Source organism: Carlito syrichta, unplaced genomic scaffold (genome assembly GCF_000164805.1).
Source record: "Carlito syrichta isolate Samal-C Ts95f unplaced genomic scaffold, Tarsius_syrichta-2.0.1 Scaffold301606, whole genome shotgun sequence".
NCBI classification, from domain to species: domain Eukaryota; kingdom Metazoa; phylum Chordata; class Mammalia; order Primates; family Tarsiidae; genus Carlito; species Carlito syrichta.
The window spans coordinates 313,958-332,455 of NW_007245702.1; the positions used below are offsets into that span (position 1 = coordinate 313,958).

General features: G+C 41.3%; 1 protein-coding gene across 5 annotated transcripts in view; it reads left to right on the forward strand.

Annotated features, from left to right (window-relative positions):
* Positions 1-7,623: 7,623 nt before the first annotated feature.
* Positions 7,624-18,498, forward strand: part of RMDN1 (regulator of microtubule dynamics 1) — a 42,426-nt gene continuing 31,551 nt past the window's right edge. For 4 of the 5 annotated variants that reach the window (XM_021710837.1, XM_021710839.1, XM_021710838.1 and 1 more), the window contains exons 1-2: positions 7,624-7,842; positions 11,087-11,204. In XM_021710837.1, coding sequence (XP_021566512.1) covers positions 7,690-7,842; positions 11,087-11,204 — 271 coding nt within the window. In that variant the 5' untranslated portion in view covers positions 7,624-7,689. Of the gene's footprint in view, positions 7,843-8,023; positions 8,111-11,086; positions 11,205-18,498 lie in introns of those variants that run through there. The other variant, XM_021710841.1, reaches the window with a different exon arrangement.

An 18,498-nucleotide genomic window follows, 5' to 3' on the forward strand; every position in this document is an offset into this window, starting at 1 on the left:
TAGAGAAGGAAACAGTAAAAATACCACTTCAATAATGTGGTTGTGAGCATTAAATGAGCTAACATACATACAAATTGTCTAGCACGGTTGCTATGGGACATTCCAACCAATAACTGCAATATTCTATCCCAGTCTTTCCTCTATTTGATTATCTGTTACAGAAGTAACCACAAAAAGATAACAGTAAGGATAAGTAAAAACTGTTGATGATCATCAAGCACAACATTAATGGTCGGTTTGCTTGGTGGCCGAGGTTCTGGCACTGCAAAACAAATGCAACTGCACTTCCTCCACGCCTCTGGTATCGGGAACCCCAAACACTGAAGAATTTCAAAGCTGGAACCAGCCCAGAAGCTGCTAGGATACGTCTTCTCAAACCCCTGGCTTCGCTCCGAAATCAGTTCACCTTTTCCCACCACACCGGGCAGCTGCTCGGTTGCTCCGAAGCAAGCCCCGTTCGTCTCGGCATTCGCTCCACCATGAGCATGGTGTGAGTACCCTACCCCACTCCCCGCTTGGCGCAGCAGCGATTAGGAGGCCTGACACCCTCTTCTGGGCCACAGGCCCAGCCTCCCCGCCCAGGGAAAGCGGGCGGATCTTGGGCAGCACCACCCCAGGTGCGCGAGCGCCAGGCCCAAGGCGGCGCCTCGCGGCCCAGAGCTGAGCCCCGAGCCTGGGCTCCTCCGGGAGGCGCCACCCATGCCCCGGCCCCCTCCGCACCGCCGACCGAGCATGCCAAGGCTCGGGAGCCCCCACGCGCCCCGCCGATCCCCGGCAGCGCGCGGCTCACGATGCGCTTCCAGCCTTAGAGCCGGGCAGGCCCCGCGGCGCTGACCCTGAGGGCCCGGATTCTCCAGGTCGGGACTCTCCTTTGCTCCCCGGGAAGACGGTGGGTTGCGGGGACCCAGCCACGCCACATAGGCCCATGAAAAGGGAGAATCCGGTACTCACGCGCCGCTCTTTGGAGTGGAAGTCGAGCGGAGCTGTAGAACAGACCCGTAGCGTAAGGAGGATGGCCGCGGCCGCCCGGGATTCACAAGAACCCAGGGCTGGACGGGGCAGAGGGGCGGGGCGGGGGCCAGGCCGCTCGGGGGGACGGGTCTAATGAGCGACCCGCCCACCCGCGCCCTGCGCGAGGCTCCGCCCTCCCCGGCCGCAGCTTTTAAGCTGCACTCCAGCCGGCAAATCCGCCCCCTGCCAGTAGCTCTTGCTGCGAGGTACTCGAGGAGCCGCTCTCTTGCGGAAAACCCAAAGTTGGCTTGAGGCCTTAAAATAAGTTGCTTGGGAGGCGAGAGGATTGCCTGAGTCCACCGGTTCGAGACCCTCCTGGGCACAATGGCGAGACCTCGTCTCAAAAATAAATAAATTTCTGAAGGATAGAATAATTAAAATACTTGAGAAAATGTATACCATATCTGAACCGAGGAAAAACTCAGCAGGAAAATAGTGAAATAGCCGGGTTCGGTGGCTCAGCCTGTAATCCCGCGCGTTGGGAGGCCGAGGTGAGTGAATTGCTGGAGCCCGCGGGTTCGAGACCCGCCTGGGCAACTTGGCGAGACCTCATCTCTACAATAAATGTTTAAAAATGAGTTGGGTGTGGTAGCGCGCGCCTGTAGTTCCAGCTACTTGAAAGGCTGAGGCGGAAGGATCCCCGGAGCGGCCACTGCACTGCGGTCTGGGTGACAGAGTGAGACTCCAACTAAAAAAACAAAAAAGAAAATAGTGAAATAAGTTCTACCTCTTAGCCATATTTATCTGGAGTGTTTAGAATGTACACAATTCCAGGGACGTTTTTACATCCTTCATTTAATCTAATCCTCACATATTTGTGACATATTTGGTGCCATTATGTCCATTTCGCAAATGAAAACTGTAATTGAGTAATATGAGATCTGGCAGCTAAATAACTGGCCTACTTGCCTAAAGTCACAGATTCTACTACGTAAACTAGCCTCGAAGCGCCGGCTTGACCACTCGCTGCTCCGTGTTACCTGCAATTAAACACACCACCATGAAAAATATTGCTACTTTCACTGCTTGATAATTTAGAACTGCTGCCCAAGGAAACAGGGACAAAACAATAGGCAAACACTTTGGAAAAAAATATTTGTCACAGACCTGACAGAGGGTTAGTATCCTCAGTTCATTTAGATTGATGAGGGAAAAAATGCAATAGAAAAAAAAAAACCGAATAAAGGATTTTTTTTTTAATTACAGAAGAAATAGAAGTGAGGACATGTTGATGTTCCTAAGTAGAAACTTTACTTATAATCCCCCCAAGAAAGCAAACTGAACTTCTTTTAAATCATATCAGTCCAAGTAAGGATTCATTCATTTATTCAACAAATGCATTCTGAGTGTTTACTACTATATCTAAAGTATTGTTCTAGACTTAAGACAAATTAATGAGCAAGACAGACAGGAGCTGAGCTTCTAGACTAGAAGAGAGTCAAATGATAAGTTAGTTATTAAAGATTTCAGGCAAAGTGCCATGAGGTAAGTAATACAGGATGATATGCTAGAGAGGATTGAAGATAGTGGGAGATTATTTCGACTGTGGAACAGGAAAGGCCTCTCTAAGAAGATGTTTGATCTGAGACCTGAAAAACAGGAAGGAGGCTGGTTTCTCTGGCTTATGCCTAAAATTCCAACACTTTAGGAGACCAAGGTGGAAGGACTGCTTGAGTCCTGGAGTTCCAGACCCACCTGGGCAACATAAGAAGACCTCATCTCTACAAAAAGTTTTTAAAAAAATTAACTGAGTGTGGTGACATACGCCTATAGTCCAAGCTACTCAAAAGGCTGAGGGGGAAGGATCACCTGAGCCCAGGAGGTTGAGGCTGTGATGAGCTGGGATCATGCCACTGCATCCCAGCCTGGGCTACCAAGTAAGACTCTGACTCAAAAAAATAAATAAATAAAAGAAAGGAAGGAAGGAAAGAAGGAAGAAAAAAGAAAACTAGGAGGGAGACAGTCGTGCAAAGATCTAGATCTAGGGGCAGAGAAATGATAGCAGAGGCAAAGGCAAGAACAGATGCAGTAAATGGCAAGTACAGAAGCTAATCCTTTGTGGCTGGAGTGGGGAAATGGAAGAGGCGATTTTTTTTTTTGTTTTTAGTAAAGGTTGTTGGTTTTACCTTTGATTCTGTTTTTATATTTACATGAAGGTCCTCAGGCACAACTAATTCAATTGCAAGGTTTCAAAAATTTCCAGAGTACAGAGTATCCATACCTAATCTTCAAAACATCTCTATCCACTAAAATAAGAAAAATAGAGACAAGGGAATGGTTTTGTACCTTTAGTGTCCAAAAAAGAATCTAATCACTTGAATACATAATGCCAGAGTTATTCAATGTACTTATTCATTTCTCAAGCAGAGCCTAAATTCCATCCTACTTCTGTTCTTATTGATTTACCCAATAACTTACTATGTGTTGAATTAGGAACCAGGCATAACAAGGATCTAGAAATAGAAACAAATAAACAGGTATGGGATTCAATACCTGGTGGAGAGTTAAATCTTCATTAAAATGAACGAGATAGTCACAAAATACTCTCCTAGGTGTTCTTAAACCTCATGGGCTGTTTCTTATCTTCTATGCTTTTTCTTTTTTGTTTGTCTTTTTGGCTCTCACTCTGTTGCTCAGGCTGGAGTGCAGTGGCATGGCCACCGCAGCCTCAACCTGCTGGGCTCAGGCAATCCTTCTGTCTCAGTCTTCCAAGTGGCTGGAACTACAAGTGCACACCACCATGCCCAGCTAATTTTTTGATTTATTGTAGAAACGAGGTCTTGCCAAGTTGTCCAGGTTGATCTCAAACCCTTGGACTCAGGCAATCCTCTTGCTTTGGACTCCAAAAGTGATAGAATTATAGGTGTTAGCCACTGCGCCTGGCCTTTCTTTGCTTTTTGTTCCTCATACTCCAGTTTTTAAACACTGGAGCATCCCAAGGCTTTTTTTTTCCTTGGACTTTGCTTTTTTCTATCTTCATTTGTATCATTTGTACCTCATCTAGCTTTACAACTTTGAATTCCATCTATATACTTAAGGTCACCAAACTTCTATACCTTTCATCAGTAACTCCAGATTCCAACTTGTTTCAGTTTTCTGTTGTGCATTACCAGTTTTCTTCTTTGTTTTATTTTATTTTATGGAAATGAGGTCTCACTATGTTGTCTAGGCTTATCTTGAACTCCTGGGCTCAAGCATACCTCTCACCTCAGCCTCCCAATGTGCTCCTCCCAATCACCAATTCTTATCAACTCTTCCTTTAACATATACTCTAACTTAACAAATAATCAAAAAATGAAAGCATAAAATGTGCTTAAGACAATAAAGAAAATGAAAGTATATTAGGAAGAACTGAGGGATGTTTCTCTGAGAAAATGACACTTAGGCTGAGAGCTGAAAGACAAATAGAAATTAGCCAAGTAAGGAATAGTGGTGTGGAGTATGTGGGGAAGAGGGTATCCAGGTAGCAGAATGGGAAGTATTCCTGATAGCATATCATGTAGGGAGACCTGGGGATTATTGGAGCAAGAAAAAAGATAATGTAGCTGAAACTTCCTGAGATAGAGATGGGATAGGGATAGGGATGGGGATGGGGATGGGGGGAGGAGGAGTGGAGAGAGGGAGAGAGAGGGAGAGAGAGACTATGAGAATGAATTTGAATCTAGAAAGGATTTAAAGCAGGGGAATAAAGTGTTCTAAGCTATCTTTTAAAGAGATCCCATTTCACCAATCATGGGACAAAATCACATCAGAAACCTCATGATGTGGAGTAAAGGAGAGGATTTGTCACTTAGTGTTTCTGCCAAAAATGCATGACCTAGATTGAATCACAGGAATCATGAGGAAACAATCAACCAAACCCAAATTGAAGAACATGTCATAAACTGTTGATTTTCAACTATGGCAACCCAGGTGGGGTTGCCAGACAAATTATACAATGATCAATTAAATTGGAATTTCCGAGAAGCAACAAATAATTTTTCAGTATGAATAGGTTCTGTGGAATATATTATACTAAAAATTATTCATTGTTTATCTAAAATTCAAATTTTACTGTGTCCTCTATTTATAATTGTTAAATCTGGCAACTCTACTCCCAGAAACATTTGGGTGTGATGGAAATATTTTTGGTTGTCACAATTGGGTGGATGTGAGATTGGTGTTTAATTGGTGAAGGCCAGAGATGCTGCTAGACATCCTACAAATCACAGTACAGCCTCCCACAACAAAAAATTATCCAGTCCAAAATTTCAATAGTGCCAACTTTATAAACCCTGCTACAAACCTATTTTTAAAATATTGATGTCAGGAAAGACGAAGACTGAGGAAATATTACAGATTTAAAGGAGCTAAAGGACATGACGAATACAACATATCGTCAGAATGATCTCAAATTGAAGAAGTAATGTTGGTATAAAGGACAACATTGAGAAATCAATAAAAGGTATATATTAAATAATGGTATTATGTCCATTTCAATTTTCTGAACTTAATAACTATACTGACACTGTAGGAGAATGCCTTTGCTTCTAAGAGTCAAGAGTCAGGATGTCTGTAATCTACTCTCAAAAGGTTTAATAACAGAAAATAATAATAGGAACATAATATGCATGTTATATATAATATACTCAAAGAAAGATAGATAAAGCACATGTGAGAAAATGATAACAATGACTGAATCTAGGTGAAGAGTATGTGAAAGTTTCTGCAAATTCTCAGGATCTACGTTTTTTCAAAATGAAAAACATTTTTAAAAAATCACTCTAGCAGAGGTATCAGAAACTTATTTTCAGTTGTATCATGATATCCAGTGATATAAATATATTATTTAGCAATATTGAGGCAGTCATCAGTAGAAATGCATAAAATAAGGTAAAAGTGATTCTTTCTAGAAAAAAAACCTAGGGTTTAGAAGAAATTGGGGAAGGAATTTATCTATCTATTTGAGACAGGGTCTTGCTCTGCTGCCCAGCTGGAGGGCTGAGGGGCGATCATAGCTCACTGCAGCCTCAGATTCCTGGGCTCAAGCGATTCTCTCATTTCAGCCTCCTGAGTAGCTGGGACTGCAGGTGCACATTACCACGCTTGGATAATTTTTCTGTAATAGTACCTTACTTTAAAATTTTTATTTTAGATCCAGGGGTACACATGTGTATTCATTACATGGACACATTGTGTAGTGGTAAGGATGGGGTCTCAGGGGGCCCATTCCCCAGAGAGTGATCCAGACTTCTCCAAGCTATTTCAAGGAAGTTACTGGATTTTAATCTTAAGACAACCCTGAGAGGAGGGAGGAAAAGATACCGTTTCCTGCACGCTAAATGTAAACTGCATGTCAGCTATGGCCCACTGTTTCATGGTGTGTGAATAGATCAACTCCCAGCTCTAGGAAAATCCAGGATGTCCTCCCACTCTGTTTTTATTTTTGTAGATACTGGGTATTGCTATGTTGCCCAGGCTGGTCTCAAACTTCTGACCTCAAGCAATCCCCCCACCTTGACCTCGCCAAGTGCTGGCATTGGAGGTTTGAGCCACCTCACCTGGCTAATATTTTTTAAAATATGTTTTAAAAACACAAAATAACAGAGAAAATATAAATACCACTGATGTAATCCTAAACAAATATAGCAGACTTAATGGGAAATAGTGAAGGCAGCAATTATATAGCACAAGAAGCACTGGACTTGGAGTCAGAAGATGTGGATCCCAGTCTTCTAACAATACCTATTATCTGTGTGTACTTGATAAGTTAATAAATCTCTTTGACTTCAGTTCCCTCATTTGTAAACCTGGGATATCAATTATTTCACAAGGTAGCTGGGAAGATAAAATAAAAGTGTGCGTTAATTCACTATGTAGTATTAAAAGTATACAGAAATGCAGCCTAATGTTTAAAAACTATTACTACCCTCCCTTATTGCCCATATTTTTTGTGTACTCCATTTGCAGGCCTGGTTTATTTTCACCCACATCAGTCCTGAAGAAGGATTTAAAAACTATTCATTCCCTCCAAAAAAATTTCACTTCGGTGAGAATCACTGATCTTACTGGAGATTTTTAGGGGAGACCAGAGGTTTTTAATTACACATTTCCTAGCAAACAATGGCATCAATATCATCCCCGCCTAGTCTTTCCAAGACCTGCTTTCGCGTCACAGTATTTGCTCCTCTTTTCTGGCTTCTCTCCTCCTCTCCCGGAACAATCCCCCAGTCTCTCGGTCTCTCCCTTTCCTTACGTGGGACAATTAAATTCTTCCAAGCATTTATTTCCAAGGATACTCTAGTGCCAAGAATCACCCCACTTTTGAAAAGGGCAGCAGATAATTATAGACAGATTATTATTTTTATTGCATACATATATTATTGGGTCTATTTCTGAGTTTTCAATTCTGTTCAGGTGATCTATCCCTGTGCCAAAACCATGAAAGAGCCACGGAGCGACGGAGCAGAAAAAAGGTAGAGAGCCCAAATAGCGCGTTCTATTCCACTGGGCGCAGGCGCAGAAGGGCCATAAATCCCCGCCCCCTAAACCCGTAGACCGGAAGCCGAGGGGCGGGAAGCGGCTCTGGCCAGGAAGTGGGCGGGCGCGGTTCTCTCGAGCATGACTGACGCTCTTTTGGCCCAGCTCGCCACTCGGGAGACTCGAAGGCGTGAAGGGTCAGCGGGCGAGTTGTAGGTCATGGCGGTGGCTGCTCGGCTGTGGCGCTTCCTCCCCTTGGGACGGGGGCTCGGCTCCTGGCGGGAACTTCCGGCAGCCGCGGGCATTGCGGCCCCTGGCGACTCCGCGGCTCTGAGGTACCCCCGCCGTCCAGCTCTCGCTGCTCCCTACCGGGTGGGTTCGGACTTCCGCTTCTTGAGGCCTGGCCGCCCCGCGCCACCGATGGGAATGTGGTGGGCGGAGGAAGTAACTCGGGCCTTGGTGCGTGGAGCGCTCCCTGTGACAGCCACGGACGGGTCCTTTCCCTTTCGCAAGCCTGCGCTTTTTTCTGTGAAAACGGGTGGGGTCAGAGGACGGGGAACGTCTCCCCGACAGGCGGCCTCATGCCTGCCCTTCCCGTTAAAAACTTGTAGAACAGGCCCGGGAAAGAACCTGGAGCACGGTGAGCTAGTTTTCATGTTACGGGATACCGACTTGAGGTTGTCCATGTAGCCAACTTTGAAAAGTTTGTAGCATGATTTTGAAAATTCCTACGATTCGAAAGCAGAGATTTCGTACTACTGAGGAACTTTTTTGGGATAATTATTTCTGAGTTGCTTGGTGTATCCGTGTGACGTGAGGGAAGGATGACGGGATGTTGTCTTGTTTTTCAGTTCTGTCACTTCTGTTAGTCCGTGCGCCTCTGTTTATTCTTGAAAGGGAATGGGGGGGGGGTGGGCACTGGTGCATATGATATAGTTTACTTGAAATAGGTAATTCATTGTTTTAAACTCTAAAATGCACTTTTAACTGCCTACTCAGTTAAAATTGTTCAGAATTATTGTGGGGCTGGGGGTTAAAGAGACAGTACGGCATAATCCCTTTTCTGGGAAAAGCTTATATTAATAGCCAAAGGAGATTTTAGATGATACAGGCAGAGGGATGGGAGGAGTACTAAGTATGAAACTGGTTAGCCTAAAGTTTCCAAATTAGAGCAGCGACTTAAGTCCCGTTTTAGTGCAGTGATCATAATTTAAATAGCAATAACTAGCATTTATTGAAGGCTTACCGTGTTACGGATTAGCACGGTGTTAAACAGTACCTCATTTAATATTTATATCTCCTCTATTGTGTAAGAACTATTTAAAAAAATTTTTTTTAAGGAAGCTGAAATGAGGTTAAATAACTGTACCCAAGTCACACAGCTAGGGAAATGTCATCTTTTATGGTAGAGTATCTTTAGAACCCATGAGCTTCATATAATCACTGTGTTAAAAAACTGAAAACTAGAGAAGCAGGGTAGAAAAGGATAGGAAAAAAGTCAAGATCAGGAGGGACGAGAAAGATGCAGAAGTAATAAAACTCTAATAAGTCAAAAACAATAATGAAAATCTTTTCTCCAGGTTGGTTGATTTTTCTGGGAGTTGGAACTATGCTACCATTTTAAAGTTCATCAGTTTTCCTCATGAGTTATTATTTTGTTTTGCTTTTTCCTACACCTTTCACTTTGCACGATGTTAATAAGTTGAGTTGGAGATATTTATTCCCTGGGAGTTTCCAGAGATTTGGACTATTTCAGGGTGACTGAGGAGAGATTTCATTTTTCTATTTGTAAGCTATATTATAAAATACCCGTCACTGAACATTTATTCTTGAGCAGATTTGTTCTGAGGGCTTATGTGTCAGGGTGTGTTCTAAGCTCTGGGAATACAGTAGTTAATGAACATAAGAGACAAACCTTGGATAAGTTTCAGGATCAAAATGGAGTCACTCATGTTAAAACATAAAAAAAACAACAACCAAAAAACCCTGACAAATAGTGCCAGGGAATGCCATGTAGGAAGGGTTCTCATACATGAATGTCTGATAGCAACAGCTATCACAAAAGACTGCAAAAACCGTAACCTATCACAAAAAACATTGCAACCTTACATAAAACAATACTTCTGCAAGGGCATCTGCCCAGCTACTGCCTCTTCCACTGTGGACTAGCACTACCCTTGTTATTGATCCTTGTAACCAAGGATAATTTTCTCAAAACAATTATGTAATACTCCTTACTTATTTAAAAACCTTTGTCTTCCTTTACCTCCCTTAATATGCACATAGTTTACTGTGGCTCACATGTTCCCATTGCAGTGCCTGTTCCTGATTATCACCATTTTCTTTAGACATGTGCTATTGTATATGAATTATATCTCAATAAAACCGTTTAAGAATTTAAACATCCATTTATAAATGCTATTGATACATCATGTAAGAAGAAAATTCAGAATTGACCATAGGAAATGGCAGCACTCTATTAACTAGAATATTATTCTGTTAACTAGAATACTATCTAGAGTTGTGAGGATAAAAGGATGATGTGTGTGGGTTCAAGAGAGAATGGGAAAGGAAGAAGTAGAGACAGTACAGACCATTTTTTTGAAGACTTTTGCTGAGAAGAGTCAGGAGACATGGAGTCAAGAGGAAGCTTTTATTTTTATGTTTAGATAAGATGGGAGAAACTACAGCTTACAAAGACAGTGTAGCTTGTTTTTATGTTGATGGGAATGATTCAACAGAAAAGGAAAAAATGATGCTGTGTTAAAAAGAAAAATTGTGGAGAAGGGGAAGAATTGCTGGAGTGGTATCCATATGTGCCTCTTTTGCCATTGATCTCAAGAATGTGTACATAATTATGAAAATGAATTTCCAGATCTGTTTGGATATACTCTCTATTTTATTCATTTATGTAAAAACTGGGTTTCATAGGTTGCTTTCGAAGTTATCGTCACTTAAAGCCATGTATATTTTTTATATGTAGTAATTTCTATATTTAATATTTATCTTGTCTGTTTGTAAGATTGCTGTTTATTATGTGTTGGTGTCTCATGTTTTATTTCATACGACTGCAATATCCGTGTGTTTGCAAATGAATTGTAGATCTTCCTTACCAGCTTGAGTGTGATTTTTAGATGGGCAACCACTCCTAGGCTGTATCTTTTTTTTAGTAAGATACACTATGAAATAGTTTTACTGACCAGGTGTGGTGGCTCATAACTAGTTTCAGCAATTGGGGAAGCTGAGGTGGGAGTATTGCTTGAGCCCAGAAGTTCAACACCCACCTGGACAACATAGCAAGACCTCATCTGTACAAAAAAAAAAAAAAAATTAGCCAGGAGGCTGAGGTAGAAGGAGCACCTGAGCCCAGGAAGTTGAGACTATGGTGAGCCTTGATTGTGCCACTGCATTCCTGCCTGGGCAACAGGGTGAAATCCTGACAATAAAAGTAATAATAGTAATAATTTTACTGAAAAATTTGAGGAAGTGATTTTTTAGCTTCCAGTATTATGAATGATTGCTTTGGGTGTGAAAGAAAATCGATGTAATTTTTGTTTGGGTTAGCAGTTCCTTCAGATTTTCTAAGTTTTATGACTGACCATAATTGTTTCCACAGGTAATGGGAAACCCAGGAACTTTGAAAAAAGGCCTGTTAGTCTCAGTCTTGTCTTATTTGGGTTTTGAAACTTATCAAGTCATTTCTCAGGCTGCTGTGGTTCATGCCACAGCCAAAGGTAAGCCTAAGTTAAACATCTAGAACATTTAGAGTTATTTTGGTTTATTGTTTTGTTAATTACTTATAGTTCATTTTGGATAGTGAAACTCACATTGTTATAATCTAGATTATTTTCTGCCTTTTTTTACCTGTCAGTATGGTTGTTATAGGTATATAATTTTTTTTTCTAGAAATTAGAACTCCTGTGATGTTTTGTTAATACTTTATAGTTTTATAGCACCCTTAAGCTAAGAATTAAGAATATGTTTTACATTTTTAACGAATTGAGGTTGAAGAGTTGTGGGAGGACAAGAAGAGCATGCCGTACGGTCCATATATGGCTCACAAAGCCTGAAATATTTCACTCTCTGGATCTTTATAGAAAAAGTTTGCTAACCCCTTCTTTATAATGACTAAATGATACTTTTGTTTCTCCAGTGCCAAGGTGTTATACTCTTCTTGATGTGGTTAGGAAAGGTCCTAGTACTTTGAAATAGAAGTATTTTATTTACATACAAAATGCAGCTTGGTACAAAATATCAAATAACTGGTTGAAAAGTGAAAAGAATTCATCAAATTTCTTATTAACATAATACAGAGAAGTAAACATGTATTAAGAGTTGCCAATTTAAAAAAATGTAGTTAAAAGAGTTATGAGCTAAAATTTATGTATATTAGAGAAATCATTTTATTTTATTTTATTCTATTTATTTATTTTCTTGAGTTGGAGTCTCACTCGGTCACCCAGACTGGAGTGCAGTGGCCGCTTCCGGCCACCGCATCCTCGCCTGCTGGGCCACAGCCATCCTTCCGCTCAGCCATCTGAGTAGCCAGAATTACAGACATGCACTACCACGCCCGGCTGATTTTTTGATTTATTATAGAGATGAGGTCTCGCTGCCCAGGCGAGTCTCGAACCCGCGGGCCCAGGCAATCCACTCACCTCAGCCTCCCAAATGTGCGGGATTACAGGCTGAGCCACCAAGCCTGTCTGAGAAATCATTTTAATTAATGGATTAAGCCTTTTTGTTTTTCACAGTTCTTTTTTGTTATAAAGGAAAATGTGATTGGAGAAAGAAGCAGAAATTTGATTTTGAATAGATGTTCATGAGAAAGTCCATGACTTTCTCTCTCTCTTTTTTGTTTTTTGGTTCCATCCCCGCATCCCCCGCCCCCCTCGATCACCTTCTTTTCTTTAAGACATTAGAAATAAAGATCTGCTATGCCCTTCTTTCCTTTTTTTCTTTTAATATGTCATTTTCATGAATCAGGACAAAGTGGAGGAGTTGGTTTTGTCACCAGCTGAATAACATACTTTGACAAATACTTGCAATAATTATGTTTTTAAAGTTCCCTGTACTTTTTCCTTACAGCTTTAATTCTCACAGCAACACCATGTAAAGTAGTTAGGGCACGTCTTATTATCACATTATAATAATTTTTGAAAAGAAGCTTACCGAGTTAAACTTCTTCAAAGTCTAAGTGTTAGAGTGGAGATTAGAACCTTTATCATTTTATTTCTCTTTGCATCTGTCACACTTAATTTCAGTGATTTTAGCACCATTAGAGAAACGATTGCAAAGATTTAGTGCTTGCTTAAGTAACAAAACATGGCACTTTGTAAGGCAAAGCTGGCTGGGTTCAGAGGCAAGAGGATTACCCGAGCCCACGGTTTTGAGACCAGCCTGGGCAACATAGTGAGAAATCATCTATACAATAAATCAAAACACATTAGCTGGGCGTGGTGGTGTACTTATGATTCCAGCTACTTGGAAGACCAACATGGAAGGATCGTCTGAGCCCAGCTGGTCAAGGCTGCGGTGGCTGTGAGCATACCACTGTACTCCAGCTTGGGTGACAGCGTGAGACTCCGACTCAAAAAAAAAAGAAAGACAAAGCCAGAGTTACTTTTAGCCTTAATTATCATAGTCTGTTACTTCAGAAGTATCTTAATGACATAAAAAATTACTATATATTCATTTCATTAAAAATAACATTTTAAGGTGGTAGACATGTGGAGTTTGCACAAGCTGGGTGAGGCCTTACACAGCTGCAGTAGAAGAGGGTGAGGGAACATTAAATGATCAAAACATTTCTCACTTCAAGGAACTTTTTTTTTTTTTTTTTTTTAAGTCAGAATCTCACTCTGTCGCCCAGGGCAGAGTGTAGTAGCACAATCACAGCTCAACATAGCTGCGACCTCCTGAGCTCAGATGATCCTTCCACTTTAGCCTCCTGAATAGCTGGAACACAGACATGTGTCACCACGTCCAAGTAATATGATTTTTTTTTTTTTGTAGAGACAAGGTCTTGCTGTGTTGCCCACGCGGGTATTTAACTCCTGGACTCAAGTGATCCTCCTGCCTAGGCCTCCCAAAATGCTGGAATTTTAGGTGTGAGCCACAGCACCTGATCTGGTCTTGAACTTTTATGCTGCTTTCCTCCGTTCTCTTTCCCACTTCTTTTATTTTTTTCTTTGAGTTGGAGTCTCACTCTGTCACCCAGACTGGAGTGCAGTGGCAGGCTCCTGGCCACCACAACCTTGACCTGCTGGGCTCCGGTGATCCTTCCACCTCAGCCTTCCAAGTAGCTGGAACTATAGGCACATGCTACCACGTCTAGCTAATTTTTGATTTATTGTAGAGATGAGGTCTCGCCAAGTTGCCCAGGCGGGTCTCGAACCCACAGGCTCAGGCAATCTACTCACCTCAGCCTCCCAAAGCACGGGATTACAGGCTGAGCCACCAAACCTGGCTTTTCCCCACTTCTTGAGTAAGCAGTTAAGAGCTTGAGCTGCAGGAGTTCTACAGAGCAGCTGAGGAATAGGTACTTGGGGAGGAAATTTTCTTTGTCTGGAGATAGCTCTGTGTCCCCACCAGGCAGCATGCATCTCACTCAGGTTTCCAAGATGGTGACTGTCAAGCATGAATTTAGTAAGAATTTTACTTTAGAGGAGGCCATTCATCACAATAAGTGCTCCGTTTTAGGAGCTGAATCCGTTTGCCTGGCCTGTGCTATGGGCATCTCATTAAAAGGTATGAGTGATAAACTTGCCTTTGTGGATGTTGATGAAGGAAAACTGAAGGGTGAAACAGTAGATCTTCAGCATGGCAGACCTTTCATGAAAATGCCAAATATTGTTTCCAGCAAATATTGCCTTGTCACTGCAGACTCCAACTTAGTAATTATTATAGCAAGTATATGTCCAGAAAAAAGAGTAACATGCCTTTATGTAGTCTAGTGAAATATATCCATCTCATGAGTTCCAGTATTAGCACTATATTACCCAATATAGTCTTCACTGCAAACTGATGGTAGTTTACAGTCCACTGGATATCTTAAGTATCTTGGCGGTTGGGTGCATTTCCCAAAAACCATGTTATTGGAAGTGGCTATAATCTAGACACTGTTCATTTCTGTTTCTTCATTGGGCAAAGGCTTGATATTCACTCTGAAAGTTGTCATGGATGAATCCTTGTAAAGTATGGGGATTCAAGTATTTCTGTGTGAAGTGGACTTAACATTGCTGGCATCCCTCTGAAGGATCTGAACTCACATATAGGAATCAGTAAAGATCCTGAACAGTGGAAAAAGTCAGCAAAGAAGTGCTTACCTGTAGCTGTGAGATGGTTAAAATGAAAGGTTGTGCTAATTGAGTCATTGACCTATATGTAGCTCAAGCAAACCTCCTGCCTCAGCGTTCCAAGGTGCTTAAATTACAGACACGAGCCCCCTCGTCTGGGCCCCTTTCAGCTGTGGTATATCTTTTCTGTGTATGCCCAGATTCTTCCATGTACAGACTCCCACCAAGAATAATAAAATGTGTGCAGATTGAATGTGCCAATGGCAGTTCCCCAGGATGCCCTACATGGGGTCAAGACCTACCTGTATTACTTTTTGTGTTTCTTTGCTTATTCTTTGTTCTGTGGTGTAAAGATATTGTTGAAAATGTCAAAAAGGCCTGCATATTCTCCAATAGGTAACCACACTAAGAAAAAGAGGAAGCATTTTTGATTATAATATAGGAAGTTAAGCTTTTGGAGAAACTAGACGATGATGTCAGTGTGAAATGTCTTGAAGAGTATGTCATCAAATGACTGCCGTGTATGATCTGAAGAAACAGAGGGATGAATTGTTGAAGAAACCAATGAAAACTAGAAAAAACACTGCATAAGGTTAAAAATGAAGATCTCGATTGTGTATTGAGTGAACCCATCAATGTTTCAGTGAACACATGTTTAATGGTATGCTGATCATGAAATGAGCAAAGACATATTGTGATGAACCAAAGATCGAAAGGAACTAAATATTTAACAGACTGACTGCAGAAATTTTTTACAAGACAAGACATTACATTTTTTAAAGATTTGTGGTGAGAAAGCATCTACTGATCACAAAGCAGCAGATAAATTCATTGATGAGTTTTTCCAGGTCATGGCTGATGAAAATACGACTTCGGTGTTGATGAAACATCACTATATTGGCATTATTGCTCCAGAAAGACACTGACTACAGCTAATGATTCAGTCCCTACAGGAATTAAGAGTACCACTGAGAAAATAACTGCTAATGCAGTAGACACACATACATGTAAACTTGCTGTGATAGGCAAAAGCTTTCATTGTCACGGTTTTCAAGGAGTGAATTTCTCCATTATTGTACTAACAAAAAGGTATAGAAAACCAGGGACACTTTTTCTTGTTGGTTCCACAATCTTTATTTATTTTTTAGTTGGAGTCTCACTCTGTTGCCCAGGCGGGAGTGAAGTGGCACACTCATAGCCACACAAGCATTGACCTGCTGGGCTCCAGCTCCTCCACCTCAGCCTTCCAAGTAGCTGGAACTATATACGCGCGCTACCACACCCGGCTAATTTTTTATTTATTGTAGAGATGAGGTCTCGCCAAGTTGCCCAGGCTGGTGTCAAACGCGGGGGCTCAGGCAATCCACTTGTCTCGGCCTCCCAACGTGCTAGGATTACACACAAACTTTTCTTTTTTTTTTTTGAGTTGGAGTCTCACTCTGTTGCCCAGACTGGAGTGCAGTGTCCAGTCCCGGCCACCGCAGCCTCGACCTGTTGGGCTCCGGCGATCCTTCCACCTCAGCCTTCCGAGTAGCCGGAATTACAGGCGCGCACTACCATGCCCGGCTAATTTTTTTGATTTATTGTAGAGATGAGGTCTCGCCTGCCCAGGCGGGTCTCGAACCTGCGGGCTCAGGCAGTCCACTCACCTCAGCCTCCCAAAGGCGTGGGATTACAGGCTGAGCCACCGAGCCCGGCTGCACAAACATTTTTAACCAGCTGCTCATGCTCACTGCAAGGGAAGCTGGATCACATGATGACTACAAAATTTTGTTATTCTTTGACAACTATTCTGCTCATCCTTCCGCTGAAATTCTCATCAGAAATCATCTTTATGCCATGTACTTATCGCAAATGTGACTTTATTAATTCAGTTATATGACCAGAGTCTCCTTAGATCAATGAAGAGAAAATATAAAATCACATTCATGGCTGGATACAGTGTCTCATGCCTGTAATCCCAGCTCTTTGGGAGGCCAGGGTGGGAGGATTGATTGAGTTTAGGAGGTGGAGACCAGCCTGGGCAACATAATGAGATCTTGTCTGTAGAAAAAAGCAAAAAATTTGATTTATTCACATTCAAAGACAGATAGTTCTTTCTACCTCCATTTACTGGGCCTAAATTATATTCTGAAATGGAACTTTTTGGAAAGTAATTGACATTTAAGGGCACAAATATTATTCACGTTTTAGTTGGATGGGATTATAGAACTGATATTTTTTAATGGCTGTGTCTGTATTTTCGAGGTGGTACCAGATACCTTCTTGTTAGTAGTAACTAAAGCACTCCTGTAGGAACTTTTTCATTCTTTCTTGAAAATAAACAATATGCAAATCTCCCTGAATATAGATAACTAATACATTTACAGTACTCTCTGTGCATGTTAAAGTTCATGTGTAAAATGCTTAAAAGATAATTATAGGTGCCCAACTTTATATTTCACTTCAGTTCTTTTTCCATATATATATATATATATTTAAATTCCTCTTTATTGATGAACCTACAGAATTGAGATTATTGCTCCTTCATATGTGTTTATTTTTTGTACTTCAGGACATTTTTGGTGGCATGGCTTGTAGTACTGCTGAGATACAAGTATTATTGGTTTAAAAGATTTCTCTTAAACTTTGATGATGTTGCTGTTACTTAGGACCTTGAATCTAGACACTCACATTTTCTACTGTTAAGTTTTATGTAGAGAAACCTCAAGAATAGAGCTATTCTTGCCAGAGGAATATCTAAGGAGTTTCATTCTTACACAGACACTTCTCACATGACTAGAGTATAGTTAGCAAAAAAGACTAGTAAATCAAAATTTATTAACATATATGTAGAATGTCACATCATTGGTATTTTTCTTTGAAAAATTCTAAGAATTATGATCATTTTAGGCTAAATTTAAGATTTCATGATACAGTTGTAGGTGAACTAACAACGTCTCAGTTTGTCTTAGGATATTTATTTATTTATTAAGTTGAAAGTAATTTACTTTAAAAGTTTGGTCCATTTTATAAAATACTTTTTTTTTTTTTTTTTTTGAGTTGGAGTCTCACTTTGTTGCCCAGACTGGAGTGCAGTGGCTGCTCCCGGCCACCGCAGCCTCGACCTGCTGGGCTCCGGCGATCCTTCCGCCTCAGCCTTCCAAGTAGCCGGAATTACAGGCATGCACTACCACGCCCGGCTGATTTTTTGATTTATTGTAGAGATGAGGTCTCGCTGCCTTGGCGGGTCTCAAACCCGCGGACTCAGGCAATCCACTCACCCCAGCCTCCCAAAGTTGCGGGATTATAGGCTGAGCCACCAAGCCCGGCAAAATATTTTTTTTTAATGTCAGTAACATAGCTTGTTTTTAAATATTTTCAAGAAAGTACAGAACATTAAGTGAAAAATGCAACTGATTTGCAGATACATGGAGTGGTCTATGAGCTCCTACCCTGGTGCCATTGTTAGTCTATAGTACCATAGTCAGTGTGCTTTTTCTTATAAATTGTACATTGTATGATTTTATTTTTTATTTTTATTTTATTTTTTTTGAGTTGGAGTCTCACTCTGTCACCCAGGCTGGAGTGCAGTTGCACACTCATAGTTACCCCAGTGTTGACTGGCTGGGCTGCGGCAATCCTTCCACCTCAGCCTTTCAAGTAGACAGAACTACAGATGCATGCTACCACACCCAGCTAATTTTTAAAAAAAAATTTATTGTAGAGATGAAGTCTTGCCAAGTTACCC